Raw genomic sequence first — 16,029 nt, 5'->3', positions numbered from 1 at the left:
AATTCTGGATACTTCTAGCCTCTAGTTTCTATTTCATCTTAATGCTGTTTTTTAAAGCTGGTTCTCTCTTGCAACTCCTGGTTCCTGTATAATGAATGCCCTGATAGCCGGCAGCTTGTGTGGCCAGGGCTGGAGCAGCATCCTGGGGAGAGTCCGCACCTTCTGGGCATTGGTGGTGGCCTAGGACCTTCCACACGTGGTGAAGATGCCTGTCCTACCCATGGGCTCACCCTCCCAAAGGTTGTTCAGAATCTTTAAAATATAAAACCAAGCATTCAACATATTAGGTCTTACCCCAAGTGAAGGGTTATTGTCTACTTTAGAATTCTTTAATTTTTTAATGAGTTCCACCCATTGCCCTAGCAAAATAATAGTTAATAACAGTTAGCTAGCACTCACTGAGTGCTTGCTGAGTGCCAGGTGCAATACCTACCTGTAATTTTATTTTCTGTCTTTCTGGGGGTGGTATTATGTTAATCCTCATTTTACAGATGAGGAAAGTAATGGACAGAGAGGTTTAGTACATAACTAGAGTGCCCAAGCTCATGCAACTAGTAGCCGGTGTAGATAATAGGAAAATTCACCACTGTTCCCTTTCATAATGCATTTTTGTATTCTGGAATTCTAGTCATTCAGAAAGTGAGCACTTACCAGGCCCTGGTGTTACAGTCCTCATGAGGCTTACATTCTAGTGGGGAGAGAGACAGGAAGCAGAAACACTGAACTGTATAGTGTGCAAGGTGGCAGGCAGTGCCCTGAAGAAAATGGAGGGGGAAGAGAGGTGTCAGGCAGGCCCTGCTTTGGTCGGGGCGGGGGCATCAGGAAAGCCTCTCCGATAAGGCGACATTTGAACAGAGACTGCAAGGATGTAAGGGAGTGAGCAGCGTGAATATTTGTGCTAGGAGACAGTAAGTGCAAAGGCCCCGAGGCAGGAGCAGGCTTCGGTGTGGAGAGCGGCTTGGAGTGACAGGAGGGCAGTAAGTGTGGGGAGGCTGATAGAAGCTGAAGTAGTGGGGAGCCAATGGAAGGAGTCTACATGCTAAATCAGAGACGCTTACAAGATAGTTCCAGTTTAAATATGCCTAAAATCAGATGTCAACTCCTCTCTTACTTCCAAGCTTATCTCTAACTCTGTACTAACCTGAAGGGCTGATGCCAGTCAAGCTCCACCTTGGGGATAATGACTCCAGCTTAGTTCCCGACTCCTGGCCACCGTGAAGGGCTCTTCACTGGGGGCTGCGGCTGTCCAGCTGAGACGCTGGCCTAGGTGAGGAGTAACTAGTGAAGAGCTCGTTCATGACCACCTGTGCCTCCGTCCCTTCTTGTCTCCGCAGATGGGGAGCTAAGAGAGTCTTCCACCGAGGAGGCGTCTAATCAGGGTAAGAGCGAGGCAGTGCCCTTGCCCTCTCGTTTTCTCTAATTCATCCCGTTCTGCCTGTGCCTGTGGTGTGAGAGGAGGATTCTGAGAGAGCTGTTGCTTCTGTGCCAAAAGATCAGCTAAAGACTTAATGTGCCAAAATGGGGTGCATGGAAACTTAAGAGTCGCTTCCAAGCTCGTTTTCATGCCTCAGACCTACAGCGGGACTCACAAGCATGGTGCGTCGTGTGGCACTGAATCCACGCACGGAGGTGTTTAATGTATGTTTAAAGTTCCTGTTGGTTGTGAAGCTGGAGATGGGGGTTTGAGTGATTTACCCTGTGGCTGACTTACGCCAATACATGTGTGACCATATCTTTTACAGTTGAAGAATGGGAGGGTAAAGAATTGCCCACAGATCATTTTAATTCAGGTATGAACTGATGTTTTCCAAAATATTCTCATGATTGCTGAGGGGCCTGTACCTTTGAATTTTGTAATCTGGTCATATCTTATATATTTATTAAAACAATTTTTGTCTGAAAATGCCAATCACATTCCTATAAGTAAAACTTTTTCTCTATCATTTAGAATTTAATGAAATCCAATCTCACTGTGAACACTGTAATGCTGAAAATGTAAGTATCTTTTAATTACGAAGGATGATTCTTTAATTTGCTTTATTTAAGAAAACAGCATTTACTTATAGGTTATATATGTGCTTTTTCTCCAGAAACACAATGAACTAGTGACCCCCAGGCTCCTTTCCCGGGGACAGTTTTTGTAAGTAATTGTGAATACAGAATACATATCGTCAGTAATTTAACTTTCTACATAATTATAACCCCAAGTAGGGGAAATACAAAAAGCATAACTAACTTTACACATTTTATGTAATTACTTGGATTGTTTTCTTTGATAATGGTGCTGCTTCAAAATGTTATAGAGTTCCCTTAGTGCTTTTGAGTGAAATTAAAAACAAAAAAATGAATTAAAAAAAAAATAATTTTCAGAAGTCTTCTCCTAAGCAAACATCAGGACTAAACAGGTGTTCTTATCTATCCAATGCAGACTGAAGGTGGACACAGAGGGAACTTACCAGTGCACGGAGACTGGTCTGATATTTGAGGTTAACAGAAAAGTTGACATCAAGTATTGCGTCCTGTCCTGGAGCAAATACGCAGACCTGGTTGTGAAGCCCTGGGTTGTCGGTGGACCCTTGTTTGATGTTAAATGTGACCCAACCTGTCTTACCTCCATTCATTTTCCACATTCCCTCTGCTTGGGTCGTAAGTACTCATTTGCTAAAAGTTTAGTTAGTGTGTGCGTGTGCATATGTGTGAGAGTACGTGTGCAACCCATACAGTACCTGGAATACTGATTCACCTTCATGTGTTAACAGACTGCGATGCCAACATGATGTTCAAAGTCTTACATGTTAAAAGTACTGGGGCCTTGTTAGAATATACTGTGGACCATTCTGCAACCCATGTCAAATGGCACGTGAGCTCTCTTTCTCCTGTGGGACCTGTTATTCAAAGCGAAGAAACAGTATTCCACCACGGGGCCGTGATCCTGTACAAAGCCATCGACCATAACCCATCCTTGTCTTTTCGAGTGTACATAGCAACCAATAATGAGTCCTTCATCAAGGTAAGTCAATGAAAGTGAATACTAAATGTTGAATACTTTGTGTTCAGACTTTACATGATGTCCGGGTGGGTCCCGTTCCTGTTGAAGCGTCACCTACAGCGGGTCTGATTTGGTGCTCGCCCACAGAGGTCATCAGGTCAGTGCCTGGGTGCATGCCAAGTCCTCAGATCCATGGAGTATGGGTGTTTATACATGTAAACAGTGTCGTGAAGATAACAGATAGGAAAATAGCGCTCCAGAGGTGGGGATGGCGCAGACAGGCAGGCCTGGCCTTGGAGAGGGTTGCCTGGTGGGGAACCTAGGCCATCTATTCTCTACACCTTGCTGCTCAACATGTGGTCTTGGGACCAGGGGACATGGAGACCAGCAGTGGCTGGCTGACGTTAGCAGGGAGTTCGTTAAAATGCAAAGTCTCAGCCCCACCCAGACCTGCAGACTCAGAGCCTGCACTGGTCAACATTCCCAGGTGATTGGGACGTTAGAGTTGGAGAAGCACCTGCTCTGGATACACTGGGGAGCCGTTTCAGGTCTTTGGGTCAAGTGTAGGGCGACTGAAGGTTTCTCCTTGGCCTAAAGCTCCATCAGCAAGATGGATCTCTTAGGGTAACTCATTCCAGAGCAATTTTTTGGATAAAAATTGACCTTGGGTTCAACATTCTGGGTTTTGTAGCAGCAAATGTTCATGAAGCACCCAGTATGTTTAAGGTAGAATGGCCTGAGGGGAGGGGTGTGGATATTCATAATGGAACCAGTTTTCCAGAACACAGAATAAGGCCATGATGTTTAGCCCATTTTCTGCACTGTATCTATAACAGAGAACTGAATCTCCTTTCATAGGCTGACTCACTGTCAATACAGTTATAATGACTTAGAGGTGGATGGAGCACTGAAATATAGTAGATAAAGCAGTGACTCAAAATTATACTTTCAGATTCAAAATTAGGGTTTAACAGAATTGGAAAAAAATAAGCATTAGAGCTATAATAAAGTGTACTAATTTATGAGTTATAATTTGAGTTATAGAATTTATATCAAAATACCTACTCCCAGTGGTTTTAGGTTGTAATATTTCCATGCTTTAAAAATATACTGATTTTAATTAGCAATATGTATTAAAGTATAAAAACTTTATTAAGTAATAGGTTCTTAGTTTCCTCCTAAGCAAGTAGAATATGCTTCCTGTAGTCTCATTAAAGATAATACTTTCCGTTGGGAAAGTAGTCTTTAAAACGGTATAAAAAGAATCACATCTAAAGTATAATTAGTATAGCACAGGGCACTCTGCTCAGTGTTATGCGGCAGCCTGGATGGGAGGGGAGTCTGGGGGAGAATGGATACATGTATACGTATGGCCGAGTCGCTTTGCTGTGCACCTGAAACTATCACAACATTGTTAATCGGCTCTACTCCAATATAAAATAAAAAGTTAAAAACAAAAGTATAATTAGCATAGATTTGGAATAAGTACTATTATTTGATGAACCTTATATTTTTTTAAAGTAAAATCAACTAATTAAAAGAGCGTTATTCCACACTTCCTGGGAAGCTGGGGTAGGGAGCTGATTGTATCAGCAAATGTAGAGAAGGATGCCACCAGAACAATGGGGAGTGTGGCATGCATAAGGCAGGATGTCCTTCCTGGCTGATGTTTTATTTTTACACCTTTCTTCTTGGGTTGATTTTTTTCCTACGTAGGAAAAGATTTCCTTGAACTCTGCCTCAGGAAACCTAAATTTCATGTTCGGGTCTACAGCTGCTTTACCAAGGGAACTTGGGCCAAAGGTTACATTAACCTCTTGGGGGCATTCGAACATTACATATAAAATCAGTGTCCCCTCTAGGGGCATGTCAAAGGGATAGTTGTGAAAATAAGGATGGAAACAAACTCTGAGTAGGCTGGAACCATGTACAGTAAAATAGTTGCTTTCTGTTCACACGATGGGCATGTAGTTAGTAATACAAATGTGTAATGCTAGCGCTAATTTAATTTTCTCAGATTCTTCAGAAGCAGATTTTTGGTGCCACACAGGGTATAAGTGTTGCTTTTGGCTGTAGTGTTTTTGCAGGAAGATGTTTGGCGATCTGGGTGCCGGAAGTGCAGATCAAAGGCGACTCAGCCTCTGTGGCTTTTTTCCCTTGTGAGCACTGTGAAAGCTACTCCCCAGCTGTCATTCTGTAGGAGGAAGTGAAGATAATGCAGCTGGCACATGCACAGCCTGGCTCTTAGGTCTCTGACAGTTGTTGCTGATGGATTTCAAAACCAAAACCTATTTCCTCCTTTAGGATATTTCCAAATCTGTAAAGCACTCCTCTAAGAAATTCATGAAAATCGACAAGCCTCCCGTTTGCCAGAAGTTGTTGCAGAATGGGAAGAAGTACAGGCTGATCAGTGAGCCAGAAGCTGAAATCACCCCCGAGGTAGATATTTTAAAAACCACCTTGGAGTAGTAGCAAGGATGTATATTTCTTAGATATGGTGTTTTGAAGGTATTCAAATTAATGCATTTTGTTTTCCTTTTTTATTTCCCAGTTTCTAAGAAGGCAGTTGTTTTGCTAAACTTGTTGTTTATTCCAAAAATGCAGTTGAATTTCAGGATTTATCTGTAATCATTGGAAAAATAGACTATCCAATCTCTTTCCCTTTAAAAAGGTTTTAAATGTTCTTGCATTTTAAATTAAATTCTTCAAACAATGTTAGCAAGGGATATTGGGCTTTTCTTACTGGAAGGCATTTGAAAAATAGTTATGAGGACAAACTGTTGTTAGATTTGAACTATTCACTGTACACACCATGACATTTGTAAGTGATCTTGGTTTCTTGGAAATGACTTAGTTTATTTTTAAAACTTATTTTCATTATGTGCTCTGAGCATATGCCACAGCTTCTCTAGTCTGGACGGCTGCGTGGAAATTCCTTTTGTACACCTCCTTTTGTTTGTTTGTTTGTTTGTTTTATAGTTTATGAAAAGTTGAAAACATGTTTTGATTCCATTAAATTAAAATGTGAGGCAAGAGAGCTAATGGCAGTGGTCCATGTTGTACTGTTTTATTATATTATTAGGGGCCTCGTGCCCTGTAGAAGCAGTCAGGTTGGTCAGACAGTCTTCTATAACCTTCCTTCCTTTCCAGTTTCAAAGCGTCTCTCCACACCCTTTGAACCATTTGAGCCTTACAACAACATGGCTGAGGAAACTAATGTGCAAAGCAGGTGGGCGATCTGCACACACCTGGGCGCTGGAGGGCTCGCCCAGGGCCCCGACTGCCCTTGACCTCTAAAGCCACTGTCCCCACACAGGGATCTGAGAGGCTGATTCTCAGCCCTTCTAAGCTGATCAAGCCCTGGCAGATGGTACATCAAAACAATCACGAGAAGCAAACTGCAGCCTTGTCTGGGAAGTGGAATTAAATTAGAAGGGTGTGCTTAGAGCAGTGATTCTTGGCCTTTGCTGCATAGTGAAATTCCCTGAGGAGCTTTAAAAACATTCCGTGGCCTGGGTCCCACCTCCAGAGATGCTGACTTAATTGGTCTGGGAATGGCCTGGGCATTGGGCTTATTAAAGCTCCCAAGGTGACTATAATGTGCTGCCACGTTTAAGAACCACTAGGAGAGGGAATAATACATATTGAATGGATGGATGTGCCCAGGAAGACACCGAGGGGGTCCCAGGAGTTCATTCTTACAAAAGATGTTGATAGCTGGAGGGCTTTAAATAGTCTACGTTCTGTTAACCACACTTCTGGCCAATAAAATGGGGATAATCTCCCAGGATTGCTGTAAGGATCATACCAAGTAATGGTTTGGGAGCACTCTGAAAGTTATCAAACTGTGTAAATATAAGGTGTTCTTACTAGTTTTATACCATTAATGATTTGCTTAACTGACATTGATCAGAAGTGCCTATTACCAGTCAGCTTGAGATAAGAGCTAAGAATTGAAAAACAAATAAGTCACAGTCTTTTCCCTCAAAGTGATAGAAATACTCCATTCATGAAAAGAAATAATTTTAACATAACGTGTTACTATAGAGATGGGTGCGAAGTGCAGTGGGTCTCCAGGAATGCTTTTCACGTGGGTGATGTTTGTTCTGGGTTTGAAGGGTGAGGGATTCCCTGGAAGAGATGAGCTTTCCGAAGCTCTCCCGGAAGAGGGGCCGCAGGTGTCTAGGTGAGGGGGCAGGGATGTGCAGTTGGGCTGGAGGCCCCAGGATAGTTCTGGAGAAGCTGAACGTGGAGGGATTTAGGAGGAGTAGGGCCCGGGGAGGGCGCTGTCTCAGCTTTGTAGGCCCAGGTGACTGACCCCTTAGAAGGTTGTGAAGATCATACTAGTGACTTGGAACGGAGAGGGAGGGGGACAGGTTGTGATGGTGACGCCCCGTGCAGGTCACTGATATTTTTTAAAAGATGTATTTCTCCCGCCAGCCTTGCTAGCCAGCCTGGAGAGGAGCAGAGGAGGGGGAAGGCAGGAGGCAGTCTGTGTAGTGGTTAAGAGCTCACACTCTGGAGCCACGAGGTGTGGATTCAAATTCCAGTTCCGTCACTTCCTAGGTGTGGACCTGGGCAAGTTCATTCGCTTCTCTGGGAATCTTTATCCATAAAATAGCGATACGAGGATTTGTTGGGGGACGGCGGTGTTCAATGAGGACATGTGGATAAGACACTGCACATAGTTCTGTAAATGCGGAATCAACCGCAGATTGGAGAATGATCTAGGAAAAGGATGGTGAGGCGTTTAAAAGCACCTGGGCTAGGGTGGCTGATGGGTGAACACAGGTTCCATTTGGGAAAGATGAAACGTTGGAATCAGGAAAGGCTGAAAAGTTACACTTTAGAAAACTAGGGCCACAGGACTAGAAGCTTCCATGAGGTAGGAAAGCAGTTTGGAGTACGAGTAAAGAGGGGCTAGGAGCAGGAGAGTGAGAGGATGTATGATTAAGGAGTGGGATTTCCAAGGTCGAAATTTCAGTGAGCCTTCAAGCACTAACCCTTCTCATTGCCATTATTCCTTATCTGACATTTTATGTTGTTAATTAATGCAACTTTTAAATTTCAGAAAATCACGTGTTTTTTTTTTTTTTTTTAAAAGGAAATTGAATTTGTGGATGGTTCACTTTTAAAATTGAAAAGTTATAGTGAAGTGTATTTGGAGCAACCAGCGGAGTTTAAGTTACTTTTGGTTGAAATGGATTCCGAGGAAATTGTATGGAAAGCAAAACTGAGAGAGTGTGAGTGTTTTGTATCTTGAATTAAAACTCTGTTTGGGGGTTAAGGGGGGCAGGTGGCCTGGGTGGAAAAGCAAATAGAGTAGTTGTCTGTCCCATCACTGTAATATTAAAACATTCGATTAAGAGAAACAGAGGCCCCAGCTCCTGGGCAGAAGTGCTGGCTCTGCTTCTCAGGCACCCACCGTCCAAATCCCCAGAGTCAGTGGGTGCACAGAGTCCATATTTGCTCTCATGTCTTTATACTCCAGAAACGAAACCCAGTCTAATCAGTTTGGAATTCTGTGCTAGTTTAAGCAGGAAGCTTTTCTATACGTGTGACTCCTGTTCTCAATATTATACCCTTAAGTTAGCCAGTTTGAAACAGGCCCTTTTATCCAAACTACAATTACTTAGCTGGGGAGAGTCCTAGTTGGGACTGTGTATTGGGGATTGTAGTATTTTTGCTTGGTATTCATTAATATGCTCAAATAAATGAACCTGAAAGACGTTACTTTTTAATCACAGCAAATGCCGCAGGAATAAAGGTATTTAACATGTAGCAACCTGAATGACAGATGTTCTTCTAGACTAAGCCTCTTGGCAATTTTAAAGACCACTTTTTAAGACTTCTTTTTTTAAACTTACTTAATAATATTCTGCACTGTAAGATGGTTCTGGTCTCCATTATTTTGGCGGCCTAAGCTAACAATGAACTGAAATTGCACATCACTATTAGGCATCTTCACTAAAGGAACCTGCGGAAGGCCTGCCTGACACATAGGCATCGGTTAGAGCAGGGGCTGAATTTCACATGGGGCAGGTGGTGTCGAATCACAGGTGGAGTGTCCAGAAAGAACCCCTCAAGTACAGAATGATAATACATATATGAGATTCTTTTACATGGAGTACATATAAATACACTTAAAATTTAAAGATGTTTATTTTTATGGCTTCCTTCTCCATATGGCACATGATGCCAGTGTTCTATTTATGGTAGTTCTAGATTTAAAGAAATACGGAGCGAATGACATTTCACCTGGCAGATGGGTATGGCAGATATCATGACAGTGGTGTGCGGATGACTGAAGTTTGGGAAACACTTGTCCCACAAGACGTGTTGGAAGGAGTACTTGTTATTTATCTCAAGAGTTCAAGCCCAGTGCATTTGCATACATACCAAGTTAAAACCCCAAACTCATATTTGAACTTTAGAGAGATTGCCAAGACCCTCGGGTTTCAGGTGCTTTCATAAATCGATTGCTTTACTTCCAGTTTCAAAACCACTTTTTCCAATTGCTGCTTATTGTACTTTAACAGGTGACTGGGTTCAGCATGATCAGAACCCGAACGTTTCGAAAAGCGGCACAAGTGGTAAGTGCTTGTAACTGGGCATTAAACTCGTCTGTTCCTGCCATCCACTAGAATTTTAATTCTGCTGTGCAAATACGGTAACGTTAAGGATCTATTCAGTGTTCCATAACTCTTAATCATCTGATCGAGCTTTGAATCCATTTTCAATTTGTTTCTATCTCAATGATGATTTTTTTAAAAAAGAACTCTAGTTTGAAGATGGGTAGACAATAAGAACCCTAAGGGAAAGCCAATTTTTTGTTGTTGTTGTTTTTTAAAGGTAATAGGCGGCGAAAAATGAGTAGCAGCTTACCTGATGAGGTGGTCTATGATAAAAGAATGAAGCAGATTGACACTTCAGGTTTGTAAAAATGTCACCCGTGGCTATCAGTTGTTTTCCCTCGTCTCCCCTATTGACTTTCATGCAACACCTGTGCTTTTTGGGTCAGTCCTCCTGGAGCCACCTCCTAGGTGTGCGTGCCCTCCCAGATACTTGCCGCCTGTGTCCCAGCTCCTTAGGGCTGGATAAGGGTCCTTCTTGGTCTGCCCCAGCTTACTTTTCCAGCTTGACTGCCCACTCCTCCCCTTCACTCGGTGAAAGTAGAGTGGAGGGCCAGGGGAAGCTCCTGCAGCCCGTAGGGACAGGGGCCGTGGCCTGTCCATCTGTGCGTTTTCCCATAACACTGAGCCTGCAGCCTTTTATGTAGAAGGTAATGAATATTCATTGAAGGAGTAAATAGTGAATGTCCATGTGTGAATTCACTGGCCTCTAAGTTATTAGCTACTTTTGGGGGAAGGAGCCGCCGGCTCAGTTATTGGAGACAAAGGTCAACTTAATTTCTTCCAATTAAATGGCAGAGACCAAGGCTTGATAGTTGTGAAAATACAGTAGAGATTTAAACATTTAAAAACAATACTCCAAGGAGCCAGAAGATGGAGTATGTACCTCAAAATTCAAGTCCAGCCGGAATTCACAAATTTAAGTTAAAAACCCAGACTCAAATTATATGAGACAAGATCGCAAGGCTTTGGGGGCCTCGTGTAACTCCCCAGATTAACCCTTTCATCAAAATACCTTTTATTTTACTATTGTAAGAAGGTATGAATCTCTAAAAGCAGATAAACTCTCTATAGACTAAAATAAGCTGTTCTTCACTTGCTAGAGCAGGAGGTTGTGAGGATGACATATGTCTGATTTTACTGTATGTCACTAGAGAAACGTTTATTATTTCTATTTAATGAACATCAAAATGAGGCTCTAGAGTTATTTTAAAAGCTAACCAAATTGGGATACAATATTTTTCCAGTTTTACAGAGATATAATTGACAAAATTGTATATACTTGAAGTACACAATGTGATGTTTTGATGTATGCATATATTGTGAAATATTTACCAATCAAGTTAATTAGCACATCTATCATCTCACATAGCCTTTTTTTTTTTTTTTGGTGGTAGTGAGAATGCATAAGACCTACTCTCTTAGTAAATTTCAACTGTACAACACAGTATTATTAACTGTAGTCACCATACTGTATATTAGATCCTCAGAACTTACTCATTTGTAACTGAATGGGAAACAATTTTATATTAAATTGATATATAGGAAAAGTTTTTTTCTTGCAATTATTTGGCTACTTAAAATTAGCTCCAACAGCAAGTAACTAGAAATAGAATTAAAATGATCAAATACTACCTAGAAAGGTTAAGATTTCCAACCTTTTTAGAGTTGACCATGTAGTAGCGAATAAATTAATAAGATTTACTTTTTTTTAAAAAACTTTTTATTTTATATTGGAGTACAGCCAGTGAACAATGTTGTGATAGTTTCAGGTGCACAGCAGAGGGCTCAGCCATACATATAACATGTATCCGTTCTCCCCCCAAACTCCCCTCCCATTCAGGCTGCCACATAACATTTTGGGGGGTTTGGGGATGGTCCTGAGATCTTACATTTTTGACAGATTCCCTGTGCAGCTTTCATTGTAGCAGATTGAGAGGTAGGAGCACACTCCCATGTATCAGGAGACCACTAGGGGGCAGGGGCCATCCTTTAGAACCCAGTCTTCAGTCTAGAACGTTAGAGAGGAAACTGAAGTGGGTTAGGGTCCAATACAAACGTTAGGTTCACTTTAATAGATTGTTGGCCGTAGATGAGTGAAAGCGCTACGGTCCTGGAGGAGGGGCAGGAAGGATTCTTCCTCCCTCTTATTCCCTTCTAATGTCACCTCCAGCGTTTGTAAGGCCTTGAGGATCCTTAACCGAGACTCTGTACCGCATGAGCTTTGCTGCACTGTTGCACAACCAGCTGAAAAGTGGGAACGTAGAAAATCCACCTTACTGCTCGGGCTGATATTTTTTATGGGGCCAGTGGTTTCCATTGGCAAACATATACCCTTCCAAGATTATGACACTGTTTCTTAGTGAGCAACAGATATTACAGATACCATCCCCTGGCTTTTCTGTGGAATGTGCTTTTTCCCCTAATGCCAGGAGGTGGTGGAATGGAGACTGCAATTCATATCTCTTGCTGTTCTCTTTATTGACCACTAAAGGTAGCATTTTGTATGTGGTGTTAACACTTAGATGAAGATGCAGAGCTGGGCAAGGGTAAAAGCTGTATATTTTTCTTTTTGAGCCACATAAATTATTTTTGGTGCCTGATTTTTTTTTTTTTTTACTCCAACCTAATTTGTGCTGCTTTATAAAACAATTTCATTCCCTGAATTATTGAATTATCATGTGAGCATTATACCCCAGTTTAATGTTGTATGAAATTGTTCCCTTTGGTCCTTAAAATAGTTGGGAAAGCAGGGATTTTTTTGACACTTAAATATATTTTAAAAGCAGTTATTAAAGTTTCGAATCATGGTTTCTTTTTTTATATAAAGAGAATACATTTTCATTGTAAATGGCTATAAATGAAGTGTTTAGAGGAACAACTGAATTCTTCATGTGCTTTTAGATGGAGTGAAGACTAAAACCTTGTTAACAGACACTCAGTTGATTAACCTTGCTGAGAAGTTGGGGAAGGAGTGGGTAAAGATTGCCATTGCCAACCTGAAGTTGAAGATTAGCGATATTGATGCTATCCTGGAGAAGAAAGAAGATGTCACGATCAATAAGTTTAGGATGCTGAAGAAGTGGCAAGAAAAGGAGCAGAGTAACGCCACAGCTCAGAATTTATGGAACTGCTTAAAAAATGTCAATTCAGTTGAAGTCCAAGATGTGCTGAAAGGTAAGTAGGAAGTTATCTTAGTCATTTACTTGAAATCAAGCTGTGTCTTTGCAAATAGCAAATTTCTATTATAGATTGTGTTGCTTGTGTATTTATAAGCTCGGGTTTAGAGAACTGTGCAAATGCTGTAGCAGTAAGCATGTGGGCTGCCATAATCTAAGTAAAGGTGACTCGTGTATGGAGTCAGAGGAAGTGTTCAAATCCCATCTCAAGTGCTGGCTAGGTTTGTGACTAGGCAAAATTTTTTTTTTTAATTGAAGTATAGTTGATATATAATATTATATGTCACAGGTGTGCAATATAGTGATTCACAGTCTTTACAGGTTATACTCCATTTATAGTTATAAACTACTGGCTGTATTCCCTGTGTTGTACGATATATCCATGACTAAGCAAATTCCTTACCTGATTTTAAACCTCTGTGTTCCCATCTGTCAAATGGATGCAAAACCCCAATGTCCTGGGTCTGGTGTGATAACGAAAAGAGGTAATGCGTGTAAAGCTCCAGGCAGGTAGTGAGGCTCAGGCCAGGGACCTGACTGGTAGCATTCGTTGATCCTTCTAGGCTTTCTGTGGTGCTGAAGCAGTGCTCCAGGAGGCCACTGCGTGGCACCAGTGAACCTTCAGCAGCAAAGAAGGGAAGGGAAAGAGCAGAACCCAAGAGAGAGCTAAAGGGAGTTGTTTCTGGTCTCAATCCAGAAAACCACAGGGTTCCTTCCTTTGTTCTAAGCACTTCTTTTTTTGTGGCTTGACTTACTTAGCACATTGTTAGAATCAAGGTCAAACCAATTCACAACTTTGATTATTATATATTGTTACCATGATTAACAAATGTGGTGTTACTTCTCAGAAGCCTCAGCAAATCAGAGAGAGGTTTTTATTTGGACTTTTTATTCCTTAAAGAATGTAAAAGTGTGTCAGCTCTCCAAAAGCTTATATGAAAAGTAAGAGTCTGGGGCGAACTTTCAGGATGCTGTCAGGTGTGGTGGGCAAGCTTTCTGAACTCCCCCACCATAGTTTGGATGCAAAAGCTGCAAGCAAATAGAAGAGCCAGTTTTTCAATATCAAATTTTTCATTCTTTTTCATGGGTATGTTGAAATTATGTAAGTCACTGAGGCCCACATGTGGAAATCTGCTTATTTGCATTTAAGCACTTCTGCCTGTTGACAGTCTGGCCTCTGTGCTGTGATAAGGAAATAATCACAGCCTCTTCCATCAAAGGAAGGCTTGGAAATCTGACTATCTCACAAATACTGTAGAATGGGTTGTTATTTTTTGTTTTGTTTTTATCTGCTGTTGACCTCACTAGACGCTTGACTTGCTGACACAAAGCTATACCAGGGTTTGTGACATTTTTTAGCAGTGAAGGGGATCATAAAAGCTTCTTAGTCCATTCCCCTCATTAAATAGGAGAAAAATCTTCTGTGAGTTAAAAACGAACAAACAAAAAGCCAAAAATTTACCAGTGTTTTATGCCCTCATGTAGCCAAAATGTCTGGTTAATTGGCTGAATTTTGTTTTTTTATCAGGATGTTTTAGTATCTTGTAACTACAACCTTAAAAAATTGCACTGGTTTATCTTCAGCTCAGGAAAACCCAGCCACTCCCAGGAATTCTTTTTTGAAATGGACAAGCGACTTTCTTTAAAAGCATGTGCCCTTTCCCCCCCAACAATGAATCTCTGAATTCATTTCTCTGTTTTGTTAGGTTTCTTACAGGAAACGTGAAGTTTGGAAGATGAGCTGGAAAAGGAAGCTTCAGGAACTTTTACCTGCAAAGACCCTCGCCGTGGTAATTGGGTGTGGACTCCGGAACCTAGAGCTGCACAGCCTGTGGAAGCAGCTCCTTTCACAGGCTGCCCACAGCTCACATTATTCAGGGGGGGAGGGAATGAAATATTTGGAAACCTTGAGGAAGAAAAAAACCTCTGCAATATCAAGATTTTTTTTTTTTTTTTGTACCTACCACTCACACCCTCCCACCCGCTTCCCCACCCAAACAAATACACTTACAAAGGGTGCTTAAAATGACCCAACGCAGTCAGGTGAGAAATGCGATAGTTTTCCTTTTGGAGTCTGTGAACTATGAAATATATATCAAGTGTTTGAAACATTTTTAGCGGTTAAGTGTTGGAGTACTTAAACGGCACCAATTTCTTTTAGTTTTTTTCCTAATGACATTAATAATAAAGAGAGGTTCCTATTCTTTTAGCTCCCACGCAGTCAGACACTTATGTGCCTCCAGGTACAATATGTCTTTTTATGTGGGGTGTGATTTCCATGTCTCACATTACTAACCAGTCTGGCTAGTGGTCTGTTAGACCATTAAACCAATCATGTTACCTGGTCCTAGGGTGATTAGAAAGGAATGTAATCCTCTCCCCATCAGTGTTGGTGCAAACCCTCAGAGGTGATTGCCTCATCTCACTGGGCAGGTGCAGCTGGGTCCGTCTTCAGAGTCCCTGCAGGTTTCATCAACCTTCCAAAATCACCAGGCCAAACACTACATTTCTTGACTTTGGCCCCTGGGTCCTTTACTTTGGGGAGGGTTGGTGGGTGGGGAGCACAGGAATGCCACTCAGAAATAGCCTTAGCCAGGACCAAGGGAAAACTGTCATCTCTTCTCGAGGAGGACTTGCCCCAGGGAATCATGGGCCATATTGGCTCTTGTTAATGGGTGAAATCTTTTTTTTTTTTTATGTATAGATACTGTCACTCTCCCAGAATCATGCATGTGGTGATTAACATTTTGGATATGTTTTGTTAACTTATTTGAAGAAACTATAAATTACCATTAGTCTCCTGTAGACATTAGCTGGAGAGTAAATTCAATCTCAATGAATTAGAGAAACACACTTTAACTATAGCATTGCCTGTGAAGAACAAATTGACTTTATAGGGAAGAACGTATTTCTAATGTCAGGGATTCTGTGGAATTTAAATCAATGTCACTTTATGAGTTTTTTTTTAATTGTTCTATATTTTAGGAGACACATGGAGTTTTAACATTCAGAAGTGTAAAATACTTAAAGGACTTGAATTTTTTAAACGTTTATTATTTTTTATAAGTTGTTTTCCAAAGAAAAGCATAATTTCAGAAGTGCTTTGTATATAAGCTGCTTTCCTAGCAATTTCCAACCTTTTTCCTACTATGGATAAAGGGAAGAACAATAAATCTGCATTTGTACAGTGCTAATATGTCTTCTTTGTCTTATTATTTACTGACAAATT

At 41.3% G+C, this 16,029-nt stretch overlaps 1 protein-coding gene across 6 annotated transcripts in view; it reads left to right on the top strand.

Moving 5' to 3' along the window:
- The window catches only part of LOC309659124 (NACHT, LRR and PYD domains-containing protein 1a-like), a 38,358-nt gene that overhangs the window by 20,822 nt on the left and 1,507 nt on the right, over positions 1-16,029 (top strand). For 4 of the 6 annotated variants that reach the window (XR_014262611.1, XR_014262612.1, XR_014262613.1 and 1 more), the window contains exons 6-17: positions 1,335-1,379; positions 1,743-1,790; positions 1,949-1,995; positions 2,091-2,140; positions 2,429-2,646; positions 2,760-3,010; positions 5,294-5,428; positions 8,094-8,232; positions 9,529-9,582; positions 9,842-9,922; positions 12,526-12,798; positions 14,507-14,843. Coding sequence is in view for 1 of the 6 variants with exons in the window: in XM_082458416.1 (XP_082314542.1) it covers positions 1,335-1,379; positions 1,743-1,790; positions 1,949-1,995; positions 2,091-2,140; positions 2,429-2,646; positions 2,760-3,010; positions 5,294-5,428; positions 8,094-8,232; positions 9,529-9,582; positions 9,842-9,922; positions 12,526-12,798; positions 14,507-14,526 (1,361 nt within the window). In the remaining 5 variants the exon portion in view is untranslated. Of the gene's footprint in view, positions 1-1,334; positions 1,380-1,742; positions 1,791-1,948; positions 1,996-2,090; positions 2,141-2,428; positions 2,647-2,759; positions 3,011-5,293; positions 5,429-8,093; positions 8,233-9,528; positions 9,583-9,841; positions 9,923-12,525; positions 12,799-14,506; positions 15,991-16,029 lie in introns of those variants that run through there. The other 2 variants (XM_082458416.1, XR_014262615.1) reach the window with 2 other exon arrangements.

This window comes from Balaenoptera physalus, assembly GCF_965194825.1.
Source record: "Balaenoptera physalus genome assembly, chromosome: 4".
In the NCBI taxonomy this organism is placed as follows: Eukaryota; Metazoa; Chordata; class Mammalia; order Artiodactyla; family Balaenopteridae; genus Balaenoptera; species Balaenoptera physalus.
This window is presented reverse-complemented; position numbering and strand designations above follow the sequence as displayed.